The sequence below is a fragment of the Aulonocara sp. 'chitande type north' Nkhata Bay genome, linkage group LG11, assembly GCF_057382095.1.
Source record: "Aulonocara sp. 'chitande type north' Nkhata Bay isolate Kocher_YH1m ecotype deep benthic linkage group LG11, A_spYH_male_GT1.1, whole genome shotgun sequence".
NCBI lineage: Eukaryota > Metazoa > Chordata > Actinopteri > Cichliformes > Cichlidae > Aulonocara > Aulonocara sp. 'chitande type north' Nkhata Bay.
This window is the reverse complement of record NC_141354.1, coordinates 37762322-37783208: the sequence shown is the minus strand read 5'-3', so window position 1 is coordinate 37783208 and position 20887 is coordinate 37762322. Positions and strand designations below refer to the sequence as shown.

Here is a 20887-nt window from a genome sequence, read left to right as displayed (position 1 = left end):
CAGTATTAAAGATTTATACCGTCTGTGGTAAATTACAGCTTAAGAGTGTTCAGTCAGACATAAGTAGCTCTAGTTAGCATGTGAATGTGATGCTTACTTTGGATTATGGAACTTTTCCCGTTATCCAGGCGGGCTGACAGCTGGGAGGAGAGAGACGCAGAAACGCGGAAGTTTTTCCGCCTCAGCGTTTACAGAAAGTGAGAGAAAGCAGCGGGAGAACAGTGCCTCACACTAAGCTGCTTCATAAACACTGAAGAATGATTTTCCATCAGCAGTGATTCCAGGTGTTCACATTTTACATGAAGTATTGAAGGTAAGCGCGGCATTAAGTTCTGCTTCCTCCTGGAAGTTCACGTTCGTAGTTCTGCTTCCTTGTTGGAGTTGTTTTCATGTGTGTGTAACAGGGAATGAGATACAATAATAAGTTATATTAGATCATGTGACTGTTGCTGGTTTGAAGCAGAGGTGCAGAGCTCTGTGGGAAAGAACCGGAGGTCTCGGTCACGGTAGAGTTCTGGTTGTGGCGGTTTCAAAAGGCCACGATAGTCACGTGATCTTAACCCTAGAACGCTATCGCTATAAACAGCAACACAATCACTAATGCCGGGTGATTTTTACCCGATATAATATGACCAACAAAAAGTGCTTGTCATCAAAATATATCAAAATTTTACAACACATGACAAATTAGAGTTGTCTTCTTTTACTTTCAACTGTGCCATGTCTAACAAAATGAAAAAAGTGTCATGTGGGGACCCTAAAATAATGCTCCAAAATCACAGAAAAATTAGGGCAAAGAACAACAAAATTCCTAAAAAAGATAATGACACTGGAAAGCTGGTCTTTGGTCCACCCATTCCTGGGACATTTGAGACTTCCCTGGTGAAGGCACAGTCTCCTCGACACACTAACAGCTGCAGGAGAGAGAAATCATGTAAATGTTGAAAATCAAATAGCGATAGTATTCTAGGGTTAAAGTTATCTGTGCGCAGCTTAATCTCTCATCTTCATCAGACACCAGATCTTCCTCACACACTCTGCTTCCTGGATGGTGAATGTCAGAGTCACAGATATAATGACACAATAATTATTATAAATGTTATTTAAAGGTTTGTGGTTTTTTTTACAATAAACAAATAACAGTTTGTTTATTGTGTGTTTCTGACCAGTTCGAATTGAGATTTTTAATTTGTAAAGTTTGTATAAACCAGGGATGGATAATTAATTTTACTGGAGAAAATGAGACTGTTGTGCATTGTACTGGTTCTCCAAAAGCTGATTCTGTTCATCTGATCGTAGCGTTTTGTGGGAGAAACGTTTCGTCACTCATCCGAGTGACTTCTTCAGTCTCAGCTGACTGCAGGTTTCCCCAAATCTTATAAACAGTACATTTGCATAATGACTGAAACCAGCCCAGTGAAGGAACAATAGGCTGGGAGGTCAGTTCCTTAATCATAATTATGCAAATTCTCATGACCATTGATCAACAACCACTGACCAAAACCCACTGATCAAAGACCACTCAGGGCCTTCTTGATGTGCTGTTCTTCTGCCTCCCTGGCTGCTGTGTCAGTGGGGATGGTGTTCGCTCTGTGTTGTAGCGTCCTGATGACTCCCAGTTTGTGCTCCAGTGGATGACGAGAGTCAAACCTTAGATACTGATCCGTATGTGTAGGTTTCCGGTACACGTCATCTTTTAGATGTCCCCCATTACTGATGGAAATCTCACAGTCTAAGAAGGCTAACCTGCCACTTTTCATATCCTCCCTGGTGAATTTGATGTGTCGGTCCACCGAGTTAATGTGATCCGTGAAATGTAGTACGTCCTGGGATTTCATTTTCACCCAGGTGTCATCCACATATCTGAACCAATGGCTTGGTGGTGTTCCAGGGTAGGATAGCAAAGCCCTCTTTTCCACTTCTTCCATGTACAAATTGGCCACGATGGGTGAAACTGCAGACAATCGGTCTTAAAGGTGCACCCTGTTTATGTATTTTTGGTAAACCATACAGACTTGGTGTAGACTCCCCTGGGTACAGCCTGTGGTATGAGGTCCGGTCAACAGCCTTGTCCTGTTCTAACTGCTTCAGACAGTCTATCGCCCTCTTGCTGTAGCCACTTCCTGGGTCTCGTTTCAGGGGCTCATAAGTATTTTCATCACTGAGTAGTGACAAGATCTTCTCATGATAGTCTTTCTGGTTTAGCAATACTGTGCACCTACCCTTGTCTGCTGGAAGGAGGATAATGTTGTTGTCATCACTAAGTGATGTGAGTGCCTTCCTCTCCTCCATGGTGATGTTGGATGCTGGGGGCTTTGCATTGCTGAGACAGGCCGAAACTTTCGTCCGTAGTTGCTCTGCTTCCACTTCTGCAATATTGTTGTTACGAATTGCTGTTTCTGTGGCTGTGATCAGCTCCACTAGCTTGGAGATTTACTTTCCTGGATGATTGAGAATGCATCAAGACATTGTACTGGTTCATTTATTACTTCACAGTGTAACTTTTTCTGCAGCTATTTAGAAACAACTCAACGTCCTTTTGGGGACAAAAACTAATCCTCTCAATTTTATTCAAGGTTCAAGCTGATGTTTGACGTTCACGTCCAATCACAGTTTTCATTTGGGTGATAGAAAAGTAACAAACGTCCATGTCAGTAATGTTGTCATTAGTGAAATACAAAGCAGTCCGTTTCCATCCATCAAATGAACAAACAGCAGACATGCTGTCCTTCATGTATAATATGATTCCTTCATTTTCCAGGTGGTAACTATGACGACTAAGAAGCTGCTCATTGAAACACTGAACCAGTTGAGTCCAGAGGACTTTGCTGAGTTCAAGTCACTCACTGAACTGGAGAAAGATCTATCATCCGAGCCAAGGGGTCGACTGAAAACAGCAAACACACAGGATGTAGTGAAGCTGATGGAGGAGACGTACAGAGGAGAGAGTGTGGAGGAGACCAGAAAGGCTTTAATGAAGATGAACAGGACTGATCTGGTGCAGAGATTATCAGGTATCACCTCAGGAACCACAAATAAGAGAACAAAGACTTAAATATGTGAGAATACTGCACATAGTTTATCACATTCATATGAAACCAGGTGCTGACTGATAGAAAAATCTCTTGACTCTGTGTTGTGTAGTGAATGATGAACAAAGACGTTTATATTTTCGTGCTGCTTTTTATAACGTGGATTAGAGCAGAATATGTGCAGGTCAGGCAGGCTGGCTCATTACAGGAGGCTCAAACACAGCACACTACAAAATAATAGCAGCTTATAGCCGGTGTGCAGTGATATTATGTGACTGTTTCAGGACTTCACAATTACAACAAACCACTGAAACTCTTCTTATTAACAGTTAGACAGTTACAGAGGTCACATGCTCTGTATAGTGGTCGCACACATGCTGATACCTAATGATCCCACACAGTGCAGTGATCCACTGCCTCTGAGAGAGGGCGCCATTGAGCCAATAAACATCACAAATCCATTGTGGTTATTATGGAATCACACACACCATAAACACTGTTACACAAGCTCAGTTACAGTATTTTGATCAGATCAGAACAAAAACATCCAACATCATTCAACATGGTTGGAAAGTCTTCAAGCAGCTCTACAGGTTATAATTATGTCACTATTAACCCTCATCATACTGACTGAAGTCTGTGGTAGATTTTTGTCATACCTCACAGATGTGTTTTTTTCTATCATTTAAAATTTTAATGAATTTGTCAGGTTGTTGCTAATGTTTCACACAATTTTCTATTTCTGCTTTGATTGGTGCTTCTTTAAAAATACAAATGTTTGTAGGTGTCAGAGGACTCCAGTCAAACAATTCCACCTTTACAGTTTTAATAAATGGGACTTATTAACTGTATTGTGAATTTATTCAGTTGCAGCTGGTCCTAAATTAAAGTAACACACAGTATCTAGTATCTGTCAGTGTTTATAAAGAAGAAAGACTCAGATGCCATCACTGCCTTCATCGTCTGGATGGGGAACTTTCCAGAAGTTATCAGAATGTTGGAGACGTAGCTGCATCTACTGTACCTGAGAGAGCTGGAGTTCTCTGGTCACGCAACCCATATCAAGGAAGCATGTAACAGACACGCATGTGCAGCACGCTTTGGAGAGACAAAGCGCTTCATGGAGTCACGACCTCCAGCTCTCACTGGGGCAGTTTGAATCTGAATGTGCAACAAGTGGGTGAAAGTAGCACCTCCAAGTTTTAGGCCATGGTTCTCAGCTGGTAAAGGGTGGAGTGCTCACTCCAGGTCACGGACGAGTTCCCCCATTTGGAGGTGTTTAAGTATCTAAGGGAGTTCACAGGGGAGGGGAGAGTGGAGCAGGAGACTGACAGATAGATTAGTGCTGTGTTTGCAGTGATGTGGATGCTCTGCTGATCTGCCCTGGTGAGGAGAGAGCGGGCCCTGATGTTTTAGATTTGTAGGTGGAGCTATGTTCCTGCCCATGCATATGGTCACAAGCTCTGAGGACTGAAAGAATGAGATTATGGATACAAACAGAAATGAGTTTCCTTTAAGTCTATCTGGGAATGTCCAAGTTATGTCCAAGTTACGGTTGGTTAGCATGGGAGAGGCAGCCTGGGACCCTCATTGGACAGAAACGCCCCGGTGTGGAGTCGACTCCCGTCACGTTCAAAGACATGTAGTGTATATTTATATATGTGTGTGAGTATATATACACACACATAAAAGTGATCAGAGTATCCTGTGTGTGCTCTCATTCACAAAGTTAGGCCTCTCTCTAAAATCATTATTAACGAGTTAACGAGGTTTAAGTGTCACTTTGATGTGAAATCTTTCATGTTCTAAATCCTCATAAAGCCTGATGATAAAACAGTTTCTAATCTGACTTTTTCTCTTTCTTTTCTCCTCAGACAAACAGTTTCCTCCACTGAGCCAGAGAGTGAGTAACGTCACATCAGTCGACTTCACACAGTTCAGCTTTGATTCAGTAGATGAAGACTGAAAATGATCTTCATCTTAAACACAAATCATACACATGAGATTCAAGCTGCAGCTTTGTCATGTACACATGAGTTTTATACATGATTGGTGTAGAAATATTAAACCTTATTTACATTTTAAAAGCAGATTAAATTCAAGTCTTTCTGTTTATCAGTAAAGATGCGAGCAGTTAAAGCTCCCCTCTGTTTGTAAAATCAGGAGACTCACTGCAGTTTTTGTAGCTCAGTCTTTGACAGAGTTACAGTCAGGCAGTAAAACAGAGTCACAAACCTGTTCATGAAAATTAAATCCTTCAAAAAGAGGAAAAAATGAGCCAAGAAATAAAAAACCAATCCAAGCAGGTACCCACCGAGCACCAGATGTTCATGGAGGTTATTTTCTGCTCTACATCTGGTCGACCGGTCATGACCTTAAAAAGACGCAGCTTTGAAGGTCAAAGGTCATCTTTTCAGGTTTTTAGAAGGAATTGGATTCAAACATGAATTTATTTTTAGCACACTAAAATGTTTCTGTTGATTAAAAATCAAGCAGACATTTGAATGGTGCATCGCTGTCATGTGACCTCTGTTTTTACCAGGTGGAAACGATGGAGTCTCTTATTGAGCTGCTTTTGGAGACACTGGCTGATCTGAGAGGCAGCGAGCTCAGAGACTTCATCCAGATCCTGGGAAGAAAACATGGCTCAATGATCCCCATGAGTCCGCCTGAGATGTCAGACCTGCAGGATGTGCAGGACGTGCAGGATGAGGTGTTTTTGATGGTGAGGACTTTTGGCCAACAGTCAGTGGAGAAGATCGTGGAGGTTTTAAAGGAGATGAAGAGGACTGATCTGGCTCAGAGGCTGACAGACAGCAGCTCAGAAGCTCAAAGTAAGATAAAGACAAAACATGTTAAAATGATAAAAGTGTTTCTGCTTCAGTTCATATTAGAAACAGTCAGATTTACAGAGCAAAGAGAGCATTGTTGACGAGCAGAAAATGATGTTCAGCAGGTTTAAATGTAACTTTTTTTTGTTGATCTCTGTGTATTTTTTTAAAGCTCGATTAGCTTTTATTAAACACTTATTTCTATTTCTGTTAATTTCTCTTTTTTCAGACAAACATCTGGATGAACATCTGTCTGCACTGATCCATAAAGTGAGTAACGTCTCATCTGTCTGACTCTGCAGAGTTCAGCTTTGATTCAATAAGATGCAGTTTGAAAATCATAATTTCATCATTTAGATTAAACAGTTGTCACAGAAATGTTTTTAGATTTAAAATCAAAGATTATTAAAAAGTGTGTTTACATAAATACATCTTAATAAATAAGATAATAAAAGAAAACAAAGTGTTTCAGAGAAAACATTGAAAACATTCAAAGTTTAAAACAGCTACAAAAACATAAATCTGTAATTTTCTCAGTGAGGAAACATTTTTTCTTTATGAATGTTTGAATTTTCCAGGTTGCAACAATGGCAGCTGTTAAAGATGTGCTTCTAGAAACACTGGAGGATTTGAGTGATCAGGATCTCATCAAATTCAGGTTGTTCCTGCAGTTCACTCGGTTTCAGAAGAGTCTTCCACAAATCGAACTGAGAACTGACAGAAGAGAAATAGTGAATGATATGATTGATAAACTTGGTCATCAGTCTGTGGAGGTGATCAGGGAGGTTTTAACAGACATGCAGAGAACTGATCTGGTGCAGAGGCTGTCAGAGAGCAGCTCAGGACTCAAAGGTAAGAGGAAATAATCTGTCAGAGTGTCTGTAATAACTTTAATACATTTTATTTATTCATTAAAGTTTATTTAACCAGGAAAAAATAAACTTGTGACATTAAAAATCTGTTTTTCAAGAGTGTCCTGGCCAAGAAGGACAGCTGTACAATAATCATAAGCTGCATAAATTAATACAACAGATATGTTGGGATTATTCTTAACTGTGTGTGGAAGGATTTTAAATATAATATTACACCTTACAGTAAAAATTAATTTAAAGAATTAAATCAGAGAAACTCACAACAAGAAGTGCATAATATAAACTTTATTATCATTTATAAATGAAAGAATTTGTTTCCTCTGATTTATTTTGGACAGACGTTGATAAATGAACACATTCAGGTTGTACAAACACAGTAAAATTAAACAGATTTTTTTTCATATTTCAATGTTTAAAGTAAAAATATTCAGCTTATTGAATCAGTGACTTTCTTTAGTAAATGTTCTTTTAAAGCTCTTTGAACTTCTTTCCTTTGAAAATATTTTTCTTTGTTTTTTGCATTTTGAGCTCATTAATATCAGTCTTGTGTTGTAAATGGATCTTTATGTTAGCTTTGATTGAAACTCCACTATGGAGACAGACGACCTGTATGAGGTAAATGATTCAAAGTCTTTTCAGTGATTTCTCTGTGATTGTGTAACTATGGCCTCCTCCTGCCTTCAGTCAGCACAGCTGAAAGTGAAATATTAAAGCTTTTTATTGTCAGGACTCAGTGTTATACTCAGGATGAGCACACATAAAGGACACACACAGTGTCTGTGTCATGTAGTTACAGTTTGTATTCAATGTGTTGCAGCTGCAGGATCATCAGCTGAAGGATTTGATGTGGAGGAAACAGAGAAAGGTCAGTGTCCAGAAAACACATGAATCAATAAATACACTCATTGATATGAAGATGAAGAAGATGAAGAAGAAGAAGAATTACTGAATGAAACAGAACTGGATCATTTCCTCACACGTTGATAGTTTCCCATCAAATATGACTTCATGTTAACAAGTTTAATGTTGTTATTAATCCAACTTACAAGGATCATCAGAATGAAATCAAAGCATCAGTTATTTCAAAGTGTCTGATTATTAACACTGATGTTAAATCAGTCATGAATGAAGCTTTTAATCTTTCTTTTCTGTCAGAGAAACACTCTGAGGATGAACGTTGGCCTGCACTGATCCACAAAGTGAGTCATGTCACATCTGTCTGACTTCAGATCATCCAGCTTTCATTTCATAAACACAGGATAGAAATCTTCAATAGAAACAAATGATTTGATTTTGATTGGAAAAGTCAAAGTTTGATAAGTTGAGCGTGTGCAGTGAGGGAGGTCTGCAGCAGGTCAGAAAAGTCCTGAACTTGTTAACAGAAGCAGAATAATTGTTAATCAGCTGTTTGTGATCATTGTGACAAATATGACCAATGACATCATCACCTTATGTGATGGATGATGTCATCTAAACACATCTACATTTGTAAAGTGTTGATGAGAAAACAAACAAACCTGAAAGTGAGAAATGTCACATTTATCTCATGAACATTTTCTTTGAATTTTCCAGGTAGAAACGATGGAGTCTGTTATTGAGCTGCTGCTGGAAGCTCTGGATGGGCTCAATGATCGAGAGCTAGACAAGTTCAACTGGACCCTGCGACAAATTCATCACAAATATTACTCAGACTTCTCATGGATGTGGTACATGAGGACAGACCTGCAGCACACAGTGTTTCTGATGGTGCTGACTTACGGCCAACAGTCAGTGGAGAAGACCATGGAGGTCTTAAAGAAGATGAAGAGGACTGATCTGGCTCAGAGGCTGTCAGACTGCAGCTCACTGCCTCGAAGTAAGACAACAAAATCAAAACTCATTAAAGTCATAAAACTGTTTTCATGTCTCATAAACGTCTGACTAAAGTCTTCTTTGACTTTATAAATAATATTTGTAATAAAGACAAAAAACACATCTTTAAAACATATTTTATGGCTGTTCTGGAAAAATCTACTTCAATAAATACATAAAAATGAGACCAGATTAAATCCAAATACTTTGTGAGGAGGAGTAAAAATGACTCCTTCATACTGTTTATTATTGCTGAGGAGGTTTCAGTGTAATTCTGCATATTGTCCATTTTTCCAAAGTCATATTTCCTGAATAATTGTCAGTTAGTTGTTAAATGTGTTTGTCATGAGTGACTTTGAGCACTTTTCTCCTCAGAGAAACACTCTGTGGATGAACGACGCTCTGCACTGATCCACAAAGTGAGTCATGTCACATCTCTGATTCAGTACAAGACAGCAGGCTGAAAGTCAGAGGACTAAAGTATCATCAGTTCTCATGTTGACTCATTTTTCTCATGATTTCTGCTGGATGTTTGTGACAAACTGAAGCTTCATTCAGTTTGACTTCTTCAGCAGTAATTTTCTGCAACACTAATGTCAGGATGTCTTTACCACTGAGGATGAGCTGAGGAAGTGTCAGCATGTACATTTGTCCTGACTCTTCAACAGGACAGAGAAATCTGAAAACATCAAACACTTTCAGATTAAACAGGAAACTTTATTCTACTTACAAATATTAATAAAGAATGAAAGATGATGTGAAATCAGGGAAAGATTCTTGATGGATATATTTCAGTTTTTATCTGCACAGTGAGAGAAGAACTGCAGCCTGTAAAGAAAAAGTATTCAAACCCATAAAAGTGGATCACAGTTTTAGATTTTCTTCATTTTTTTCATAAACGTACCACAACTAGTAAATAGATGCTTGTGTTTGGCTAAATAAATATGTGACCCCGTGATTGTGTTTATTGTTCCAGTTGGCAACAATGGCAGCTGTTAAACATCTGCTTTTAGAAACTTTGAATGATTTGAGTGATGAGGAGCTCGAGGAATTTAAGAGGATCCTGCAGACGATCATTCCTTGGAGGAATCTGTCATTCTTCTCACGGAGGTTGAGTCTCTCATCAACCAGAGCAGATGTAGTGAATCTGATGGTGGATGAACTTGGTCATCAGTCTGTGGAGGTGACCAGAGAAGTTTTCATGCACATGAACAGAACTGATCTGGTGCAGAAGTTATCAGAGAGCAGCTCAGCATCCAGAGGTAAGACCAACATGCATGAGTGTAAACTCTGTGTCATCAACAGGTTTTTGTGTTGGTGGTGTCATGGTGGTGCAGTGGTTAGCACTGTGTCCTCACAGCATGAAGGTTGTGTGTTTGAGCCTCCTGGTTGGCTGGAACCTTTCTGTGTGGAGTTTGCATGTTCTCCCTGTGCCTGCATGCTTTTCCTCAGAGTGCTCTGGTTTCCAGTCCAAACACATGCTTGTTGGCTTTATTGCTGGTTCTAAATTAAATGTGGGTGTGAAAGGTTGTCTGTCTGTTTAAAACCTGAGGTGGACAGGTGTACCCTCTCTCATTATCACAGCTGGGAACCCCCAGTTACTTTGGTTGGACAGGATGGAGGGTTTCTTTGTTGGGTTCTTATGTCATTTTATTTAGTTTCACATGATTTTCTCTTTTAAATCATCTGTGTCGTCTGAAGGCTGATTCTACTTGGATGTGTGATGATGTTTGAATCCTCAGAGTTGATGGTAAATGTCTTTCCTCCTCAGAGAAACACTCTGTGGATGAACATGGAGCTGCACTGTTGAAGAGAGTGAGTGTGACTTTAACTCAGCTTTCATTCAGTAGATTCAGGCTGTAAATCATCCTCATCTTGAACATTAAACACGATGAAACAGACGAAGCATCTTTGAAACTGGATGCTTCTCACAGTGTTAATGTGGAGTCTGCAGCAATAATGTTTCCACTGACGACAGAGTGAAGGATCTACTCCTGACGATAAAACCAGGAAATGACATCTTTAGATTTTTCTTTGTCTTTAACTTTACAAAGACTTTAATTCCAGAAAAAAGGACATTTAGGTTTTAGTACTGATGGAAAGGAAACAATACTTTTTTTCATGAAACTAAAGTTCATAAATACACAAAGTTAAATATCAAAACCGCCAGCTGTCTCGTCGGTGATCGTTCTGAAACATAAATATTAATGAAGACATCTTTTTATTAATATTTGATATTTCTATTTCAGTTTCTCTGGAAATTAAATAAAAATAAATCTTTAAATTGTCCAACAGAGATATTTTACAGTAACTTAATACATTGTTTTGGTTTTACAGGAAAAAGAACAGGAAGCTGTCAGACAGATTCTCTTGGAAACACTGAATGAATTTAGTCAAAAGGATCTAAAGAAATTCAAGCAGTTGCTGCCGTTCACGTGCTTTAAGATGAGCCTGCCACAAATGGAGAGGTACTGGTATCCAAACAGGACAGAAGACCTTGTGAATGTGATGGTGGATAAACTTGGTCATCAGTCTGTGGAGGTGACCATGGAGGTTTTAACAGACATGAACAGACCTGATCTGATGCTGAGGCTGTCAGAGAGCAGCTCAGGTGAGACCAAACAAAGTTTAATAAACAGATTTTCATAATTTACAATAAACCTGTTTAAACAACTTCTAATCAACAAACATTAAAATAAACAGGAAACAACAGACGTCCAAAAATAACTTTGCATAAATCATCAGAGCTGAATCCAACCTTTCTCTCCGTCTCTGTCTTGTTCTGACATCACTGGTGAGAATATTTGAATTCATCAGCTTTTGATCATCTTAGACGTCACTCAGCTGCACGTCCTGCTGAACATGTTGTTCTGATGTTGAAGCAGCACTGCACAGCATAAAGTGATCAAACAGCAAACATGTGGACAGTTAGAGGATGATTTTATATGTCAGCATAACATCATTCATTTGAATTCTTTGTGTCTCAACAAGGACGAAAAACTGAAAGAAGTTCAGAGCTTGAAGGTTGTCAGAGCCTGACGGTAATCCCTTCCATTCATCCATTTATTGCTAAAGTTTCTTTCTTTATAAACATGTGTACTTATTGACTAAAGAGACTGTCCTCTGCAGCAGGACTGCAGTGATTGGACTAATCTTGAACCTGAGGTGAACAGTACAGATGCAGACGAGGCTCCAACTTACAGGTAAATCAACTTCCTGAATGCTGCAGCACAGCAAACTGGAACTACAGGAAACAGTTCAGCTTTGGATTTATTCCCAGAGGAAATTCTTCATTTTGCATCCGATTCACACGACTACTCTCTGTGTTTCCATTCACTCTGTTGTTCCTTCATGAGTGTGTATTTAATTCCTGTTTCAGCCTTCAGTCTGCAGCAGGACACTTTGAATGCAGAGTGTCGGGCTTGCGCTGGGTCTGTAAGGGAAAGACCAGCTTTCAGTACCAGTTTAGATCTTGGGAGGGACACATGGAGAGGATGGAGAGCAGACAATACATGCCTGCAGGTCCTCTGATGGACGTCACAGTCACTGCTGGGAAGTTAAATGAAGTTCACCTGCCACACTGGATCTGCATCGGTAAGAGGACATGAAGGAAGACTTTCAGATGTTTGACATTTCTGACAGTGAGCGCACAAACTGTTATAAACTGTTCTTCTCACCATGTTTGTGTTGTTGTGTTCTCCTGCAGATGACATCCCTGACATATTGGACACGTTTGCAGTCCTTCACATAGATGACTGTGGAGATGTTGTGGAAACAGTGTCTGAGGTCACACCAACACATGTCAAGTTAACTGAGCCACATTTCTCTCTAATCGCGACCCTGATACGTTTCATATTTCCTCCAAAAATCAGCTGTTACATGTTGATGTACTATAAACCCAACACATCGTTCCTCAAACTCCACGTCTACCTGATACGACAGGATCCTGCTCTGGAACAGGTAACTGAACATCTTAATGATGTGAAACAGGACAAGATTCCAAACATTAGGACCGACTGACAAAAGACAAAAGAGACACTGAAAGAAAAATGTGTTTTATATTGAAGCCAATTGTAAAAATGTCTCTATTGCTACAATAAATCTCTTCTGTTTGATTATAAGAATATTTTTTAATCATAGTTTTTCTTTTAACATCAGCAGCACCTGTGAGAGTCACTTTGCTGATAAATCTCTTCACTGTAATCTGGAGATTATTTGGATCCAGACCAGAGTTTATAATATTACATCATACAGACTTCATATAACAAAACTCTGATTATTAAAAATTAGTCACTTGTTATTAACCCGAGAGTTCACAAAGCACCCATGAAGATGCAAAATGTTGATCACCTTCACATGGTGATACTCTCCCTCTCAGAGTTTGACACAATATTTCACAACAATCTCTGACTTTATTCTCATTAATGTGACTTTTTCCTCCCTTTTTCTTTTCCAGCAGACCATAATACTCTCTCACAAAAATCTTATTGCTTGATTATAAATGTCATTTCAAACACAGATGGTGTAAGTTGGTGTAAAGTTAACCCCTATTTTTGATAACTTTGCTTTTTTGTTTTCTTTTTTTTTTCTTAAACAGGAAATTGCTGAGAAATATCGTGAGAAAAATGATGAGACAAAATCCCATTTGAACTTTAAAAAAATCATAAAGCATCCCCCAGACCAGTACCTGCAAACCGAGCGTCTTTTCAGCCTCAAAGCCGACAACACAAGTGCAAAAATTCAGCCGAAGGTAAAGTTTGTAAAGTTTGTGCTACATGTGGATCGAAACCTTGTTGGCAGAAAACACATCAGGCCTTATTTTAGCCAGAATGACACGGCTGCTCTGAAACATACGTGTGTCTTTGCATTGGCTGAGTCAGTGAGGTGAGGGCCATCACACCAGGGACTATCAGCTGTCTTTGTTAGCACAGCTGCACACACTTTAACACAGCAGTGTTTGATGCTGTATTTCAGTCTTCTTCAGGTGCTGATGATAGTTTTACCTGAAGAACATAAAATAATGGTAAAAGTCAACATTAGTGTTTCAGGAAAATCAAGTTCTGAAGAAAATCCTAAAACTCTTAAGTTCAAACATTGAGTTGCAAAGTAATTATATTAGTGTGCTGCTATTTTTTTAAATGGCTCATTTAAATGCCATCACCTTTTCCCAAAATGACCTGATAGATAAGGAAAGTAAGAAGTTGTGTATTTAAAAAGAATAATAATAAAAAAAACAAACAAATGTGATTAAACTGAGTAAAAAGGTCTGTAGGTCATTATGTTTTTATGCCAGTTCACATTTTTCTGGTAATTTTGGTTTTAGTTTTAGTTCATTATAAAACTCTTGATGTGAACAAGGTCAAAGGGCAAGTGCTCAGGTCATATTAGAGCATATTTAAAAAACTCAAAGTCTGAGCCTCAACATTGTTTTGACTGAAAATCACTTACATCTGTCTTACTGCATCTAAATAATATCACAAGTCCACAGATAAACTGTCTTTTTATCTTTAGTCTCTTACCTACACTTTGTCCATCAAATATATTTAAATAAGAAGATTTAAAAAGTAAAATGTAAAACTTGGAGGCTCCATTTCTGTACTAATAGCCAGATGTAAGAACCACAACTGTGTGTGTGTGTGTGTGTGTGTGTGTGTGTGTGTGTGTGTGTGTGTGTGTGTGTGTGTGTGCGCGCTCACAGAGGTATTTTAAAGTTCCTTTGTTTTGTTTTTCAAACACAGGAGTTAACCCTCAGATACAATAGGCAAAACTTCTATGAGGTGTACGTTAAGAATCCAGGCAGTGAACTCATACTTACACTGGTGCACACTCACCCAGCTGATGGTGAACCAGCTGATGAGCCACTATGGGAATGTGAAATTCAAGCAGGTCAGTGGTTATGAAGCAATATTACCCACACTGTTACTAATATAAGAAATACTGTATGTCATAAAATGTCAAATGTAAGATGTTTTTTTTTCCATCAAACTTAAAAGAGTCTGCAGCAGTTTGATTGACACTGTTTCCAAAAGTATTCACTCGCTCATCCACATCCTTTCATTCATGTGTTAAAATCGCTTCCATGGCCTCAGGTGTATAAAATCAGCACTAAGACATGCAGACTCTTCTACAAACATGTGAAAGAATCACTCGTTCTCAGCAGTTCAGTGGTCCTGTGATAAGACGGCACCTGTGCAACAAGTGTCGAGTCGCACATTTTGAAGCCAGTATGATAACCTTATCCCACCAATGCTGTGGACGTCCAGCTTTTCAGATCCAGTTAAAATCCAATCACTCAAAAAGATCCTCTGGAAAAGAGTAGAATTCTTAGAACAGAGTTTATTAAACAGTGTCATATGAACAGCAGAAATCAGTACAATAAACCAGGATGACAGAAAAAGTGAACAAGCAAAGCGAAGCAACCCCGGAGTGTAGAGCCTCAAAGCACAAACAGCACAGACACACAACAGACAGACAGGGAAGAAGCAGCAGAGCGGGGCATATCGACCCTCCTCTTATATGGGATCAGTGACCCCTCCGCCTGCCGTTGGGTACTCTTTCATCCTTTGTTCTTTCTTTTCATCTTCCACGTATGATGCATAACTTTCTGACCCTGCCCCATAACTTTTACATCCATCATTGAATTGGCTCACTTTGTCCGTTTGATGAGAAAACGGCAGTTAACAGTTAATCAATTTGACAATTTTGTCAGGTACGCATGCCAGACGTAAGCTGCTTTCTATGCCGAGTAAAGGTTTTTCTTGCCTTCTGGTGGCTGAGGTGAGAACCAGAATCCCAGCTTCACGCACAGGGGGCAGGTTTGTTTGCCGTATAGGCATCGAAAGGGCTGGACACAGCGTGAGGCGCTACAGATAAACGCAGAGAAAGTGTCCTATGCGCATACTTTAGCAGTGCCAAAGAAACCTTTGTTTGAACCAGTCACCGTTGGCCAATAACACAGTCAAAGGTTACTTATTGATCCTAACTAGTACATTTTCAAACAGTATTGATCAGCATGTGTTTATACAATAAAGGGCACAAACTTCATTAATATAATTGAAGATAATCTTTGACCTAAATATGTGGGTCTTGTGATTTTGAACGAGTAGAAAAAAAATACTCCAGTATAAGTATATATTTAGTATATAGAAGTACAGCTGACTGTATGTATAATATTTTGTAGCAAGGGAATTTCACCACAGGACTAATGTTGTGGATTTTCTATGATATATATGACATATGTACCTGTACACACTGGACATATACTCACATATGTAATCATATATTAGTGGTATTATAACAAAGAACGACAGCCAATCAGCCACAAAGTGACGGGCCACGTAAAATCACAGAGGCCTCCAACTTTCTGCAGAGTCAGTCGCTACAAACTTCACGTGGCCTTCAGATTAGCTCAACAACAGTGCATAGAGCGTTTCAGAGAATGGGTTCCCATGGCAACCAGCTGCTTGAACACTCGGCTTTATTCAGATGAAACTTTCATATTTAACTCTAATGTCAAGTATCCATATTTTGATTTTCCTTGAATTCCAGATGACCATCCAGAGTCTGGTCAAGCCGAAGGTAAGATATCACACGAAAGGAGCATTTAGACGAACCTTTTACTCAGATTCAGATTCTTTTTTGTTTTTTTTAAGTAGACCAGAGTTTAGTGGAATATCCTTTGGTGTAGTTATTTAATTGTTTTAATTTGGTGGCACTGAGTCTCTAATGTTTCAGTTTGCTGGCATAATGAAAGTTAAAAAGTTTGAACATTTGTTAAGAAATTAAAAACTTTCCTTGTTATTTTTAACAGCTGCAGGATCCTCAGTGGGAGCAGCTGCTGTCAGCTCTCAGTCGGCTGGTAGGTTCATCAATATTAACTCAGTTTTATATAATGAAACACAGAAAACTGATCAGTACTAACTGTACTTATGTTCCCCAATGACTAAGATGTTGCTTTAAATTTTAGAGATGATTAAATTGAAACTGAAGCTTTGTCCTGTATGGCATGACCCTGACCTTTGACCTTGAAGTATTGCATACTAAGATGGTGTATTTGATCATCTTCACCCATGTGATTGGAGCAGAATTGGCTGAAATCTTTGGCTTCTATAAGCCTTCAAAACTTTATGGCATCATTGTGAACTGAAAAATAAAAAGTGTGTTGCACATCTCCTTCCATGCTGCTCACATGTCGTATTACTGGATATGGATTTTTGTTTTTTTACTTGATTATGGTTTGACCTTAACCTTCATTGTTAGCGTCCAAGGTCAAAGTTACCAGTGATGGTCAAGGTTATATGTTAGACAACCCAACCAAACAGAAGTGATTACATGCTCACTCTCTTTAATCAAAACGTTCAAAGGGACAGGAAGTGCTTCACAGAGATGGCAAAAAGTACAAGAACAAAAAAAGAAGAACAAAACAGAGTCAGAGTGTTAAGGAATATATTCTAAAACACTTCTTCAGTAAAGACTCAGAGAAGAGAAACACACAGAACTTCTTGCTAGCAAGGGCAGCCTCCAGAGACTCGCGCTAAGAAACTGCCCCAGTCTTTATTTATACTTCAGTGTGTGTGTGTGTGTGTGTGTGTGTGTGTGTGTGTGTGTGTGTGTGTGTGTGTGTGTGTGGTCCTGCTGATCAAAGGGTCATATAACATGAAAACACAAAAGGAAACATCCTTGGTCAGGAAGAGGGTAGTCTCCCCCTCACCCTAGATGTTTCACCCTAGATAACATGGTGAGGAAGTCCAGCAGTTCATCTATATGTAAAGAAGCACTTGAACTAAAACAGACATAGCTACGTTAATCCTACCGTAAAACAATAAAACAAAGTACGACCTCTCTCATGCTCCCAGGACGTGGGGGTGCATTCCTGGAGTGCACACCAAGCCTTTTGCAGCCTGCTAGAGATCACACATCGTGTCACTACACAACTGATTATATGCCTCTAAGCATACATGGTTAAATATTTCCTAATACAAATAACTACATGCAGTATTCTACCATATGCGAACTCATATCACTAAAAGATTATACTGACTACTAAGTACAATTTTCCATTGACACAGAGAAATATGAAGAAGATGACACAGATGACGAGAGACGGAGGGAGAACCAGTAAAAACACCAAACATTAGTAAAGGAAAACTGAAGGAGGGACAAAGAACAAACTAGCACAGACAGACAGGATGATCTGGAGCTGATGCTGTTAGGTATCAGCTTGTGATAAGAAACAAAAATGGCACCATTTATTACAGAAAGGTTTTAGAAAAGAGCTCCATAGAACAGAAGTATGGTTTACTTGGAGAGGAAAGGATGCTGGTTTGATTCCAGTCAGAGGCACAAATCCCCCTTTGTGTTATGTCAGGAAGGGTATCGGCTGTAAAACTGCCAAATCAAACATCTGCAGTGACCCCGTATGGCAGGGCGCAGTTGAACGTAGCTTATTTCAAAACATATTTTTCAACATTATTCTGAAATTGCATTGAAATGGTCTGAAACCAAATCTCAGACATGACGGCTACACCTGTTTAATCAGATGACACAGCTCATTATTAAACTCTGATGCATCAAACAATGACATCAAGCGTCCATATTCCATTTGTTCCTTACATTAAATGTGGTTTAAACCAATTAACTTCTTACAGTAAATTTTCCTCAATGTTTCACAGCTGCAGGATCCTCAAGGGGAGCAGCTGGTGTCGGCAAGTTGGCAGCTGGTAGGTTCACAGATATTAACTGTTCTATCTTTTCAGTAAATTACTTTTAGTATTCAAGAAAAAACTGTCATAGTTGTTGCCTTACTGAAGATGAACTGCACACACTTAGACTTTACTCAAAACTAAAAATAGAGTGAAACTGGAATGAAAACCACTGCGATAGAAGCAAAAAAAATGACCACAGAATCCAAAACAAGAAGGAAAAGCTGATGCAGGGAGACAACAGGAGTTAAAGCCGATGAGAAAATGACCAGGGAGAGTGAAAATGCACAGACTAAATACACACCATGGAGAGGGATACTAAAGCACTTGTAACTTAATCATAGACATGAATGCAGGCAGGAAAAGGAACAACCCAGCTTTGAAAATAAAACAGGAAGTAAAATGAAAATGGGACAAAGGTTGTGCACATGGTTATCAAGAAGGTTGGTGGTTCAATTCAGGGCTGCTGCAGTCTGGATTCAGTATCCTTTGGCAGGACATTGAACCCGGCTCACTGGAGTGTGAATTTGAGATAGAAAGCCCAGAAAAAGTGTTTGTATGAATGGATGAATGAGACATCTGGTAGAAAAGTACTAAATAAGAACCGCCCATTCACCCTTTGTTTTTCAAAACAGGGATTTTTCTGGGCTCATTTCAAAAAATATCTCCCTCCACACTAAAATGTGCATCAAATACATTTTAAAAGGTCATTGCCATAACAAAAGGTGGTGATATAACACAAACCATTAAAAAATGATATGCAGTTATATAAGTTTACAATAATGAGCCTTATATGTGTGGATGCAGCCAAAGACAGAGGAACCTGCTGACCACGATTCATCCTTTAAAAATTCAGATGATTATGAATAAAATGAGAAACTTTTTGTCTCAGAGTGATACTGAAAAATCAGTTAATGTATTTTATTCCTTCTAGGCTGGACTACTGTAGGTCCTTATTTGGCTGTTCTAATGGCTCCAAAGTGGGCGGGGCCTGGTCACTTTATCTGAGTCCATTAATGTTAGATATCTGCTGCTAGTCTGATTCTGATGTTTTCATAGCATATTTAACCTGGCACATTAAACACACTCCACTCCATCGGAAAACTCTTCATGAATCAAATCAATCAATATTTATGTTTCATCTTTCTTCTTTCTCAGAGAAACACTCGGTGGATAAACATCCTCCTGCACGGGGAAGGAAAGTGAGTAAGAAACTTATTCTGACTTTACACAACACAGCTTCATTCATAAGATTTACATTTTTAAAAGCAATATTTTAACTGCTGTGTTAAAAATGTTTAAATGTCATGGTTCTTACACTTAACTAACTAATCACTGATCTAATCATATTCCTTTCTTTGCTTTAACTTTACCAGGCATTGTTCAAATCCAACAGAAAGAGGTACGATGAGGATCCAGAAGAAGAAGAAGAGCATAAAAAGCTAAAGTTACAGTGGGACAGTGATGCTGCAGCACAGATGCCAAAGGTGAGTAACGCCTGACTTTACACACAAAAGCTTTAAGTCATTAAAATGCAGGTTAAACATAATTCAGAATGTAAAACTGAATAAAACCCCCTCGTGATTGAATTGGATGGTTGTTATGCATAATTTTATTTTTGGATAACTGATTGATATCAAATTATATCTCCTCATTTGTTCTCAGGCATTAACAGTCCACTCAGACAGAGAGAAGCTTTTGGAAATGTTGGAAGATCTGAAAAAGGAGGAGTTTGAAAAGTTCAAGTGGTTCCTGCGGGACCGTGATGTTTTGGTGGAGCTCCAACCCATCCCAGAGAGCCGACTGGAGAAGGCCAGCACCTGTGACCTGGTGGACCTGGTGGTGCAGACCTACACAGAAAAGTCTGTGGAGGTGACCAAGAAGGTTTTTAGGAAAATTAACAGAAATGATCTGGTGCAGAAGTTATCAGACAGCAGCTCATGATTCAAAGGTAACAATCAAAATGGCATCATTGATTTTATGAATATTTTACTTAATCCAAAATACTTTTGTATAGTTAGATTTGTAGCTTCTGAATTTATTTTCAGTGCACTACATGATTGTAGTATGGAAAGTAGCAGAGAGTCTGACTGACTGTCCAACTGACTCTGACATGAGGGAGAGTTTATAATGTAGGAGCAGATTTGAGGTTAAAATACAGGAAATAACATCGATTTGAAAATTACTGTACAGTGTGTGTGTGTGTGTGTGTGTGTGTGTGTGTGTGTGTGTGTGTGTGTGTTCTTAGGTTGATGCAAACATGAGGATAAGATCAAGATTTTTGAAGCATTTTTTTTATTGTAATATTTAATCTTTTCATTGTATTTTAACTTTCTCTTTTTAATTTTCTGTTCTCATGTTTTTATTTTCTGCAGAATTATTTCAGGTTTAAACGTGTAGAAATGATCTGACAGTGATTTCATTTCCTTCTTTCATAGAAACACATTCTGTTTGTTTCTAGCAGCACAGTTTGTAAAAAGACGGCATTTGTTGTGCTTTTCTTTGTTTTCATTTATACACTTTCAAATTTACGATAATGAGATCATCATGTTACTGCACTGGGCCCCGGTCTGATGGGCCTGGGCCCCCCTTCCCTGGCG

General features: G+C 38.9%; 1 protein-coding gene across 4 annotated transcripts; it reads left to right on the top strand.

Moving 5' to 3' along the window:
• The first annotated feature begins 8 nt into the window (after positions 1-8).
• LOC147319760 (uncharacterized) lies at positions 9-20634 on the top strand. 4 transcript variants are annotated; one of them, XM_086312508.1, is made up of 25 exons: positions 10-313; positions 2762-3014; positions 4907-4935; positions 5575-5866; positions 6093-6133; positions 6442-6715; positions 7553-7600; positions 7891-7934; positions 8308-8590; positions 8962-9005; positions 9563-9848; positions 10358-10401; positions 10924-11197; positions 11578-11627; positions 11719-11789; positions 11966-12180; positions 12293-12546; positions 13184-13336; positions 14325-14472; positions 16135-16164; positions 16397-16444; positions 18258-18305; positions 19446-19489; positions 19664-19774; positions 19953-20633. In XM_086312508.1, exons 2-25 carry the CDS (start codon positions 2771-2773, stop codon positions 20229-20231), a joined length of 3354 nt encoding a protein of 1117 aa, XP_086168634.1. In that variant the 5' UTR covers positions 10-313; positions 2762-2770; the 3' UTR covers positions 20232-20633. The 4 variants fall into 4 exon arrangements, with proteins under 4 accessions (XP_086168637.1, XP_086168634.1, XP_086168636.1 ...); XM_086312507.1 differs by having other exon boundaries at positions 11-313; positions 11716-11789; positions 19953-20632; XM_086312511.1 differs by lacking the exon at positions 7553-7600 and having other exon boundaries at positions 9-313; positions 11716-11789; positions 19953-20634.
• Positions 20635-20887: the final 253 nt, after the last annotated feature.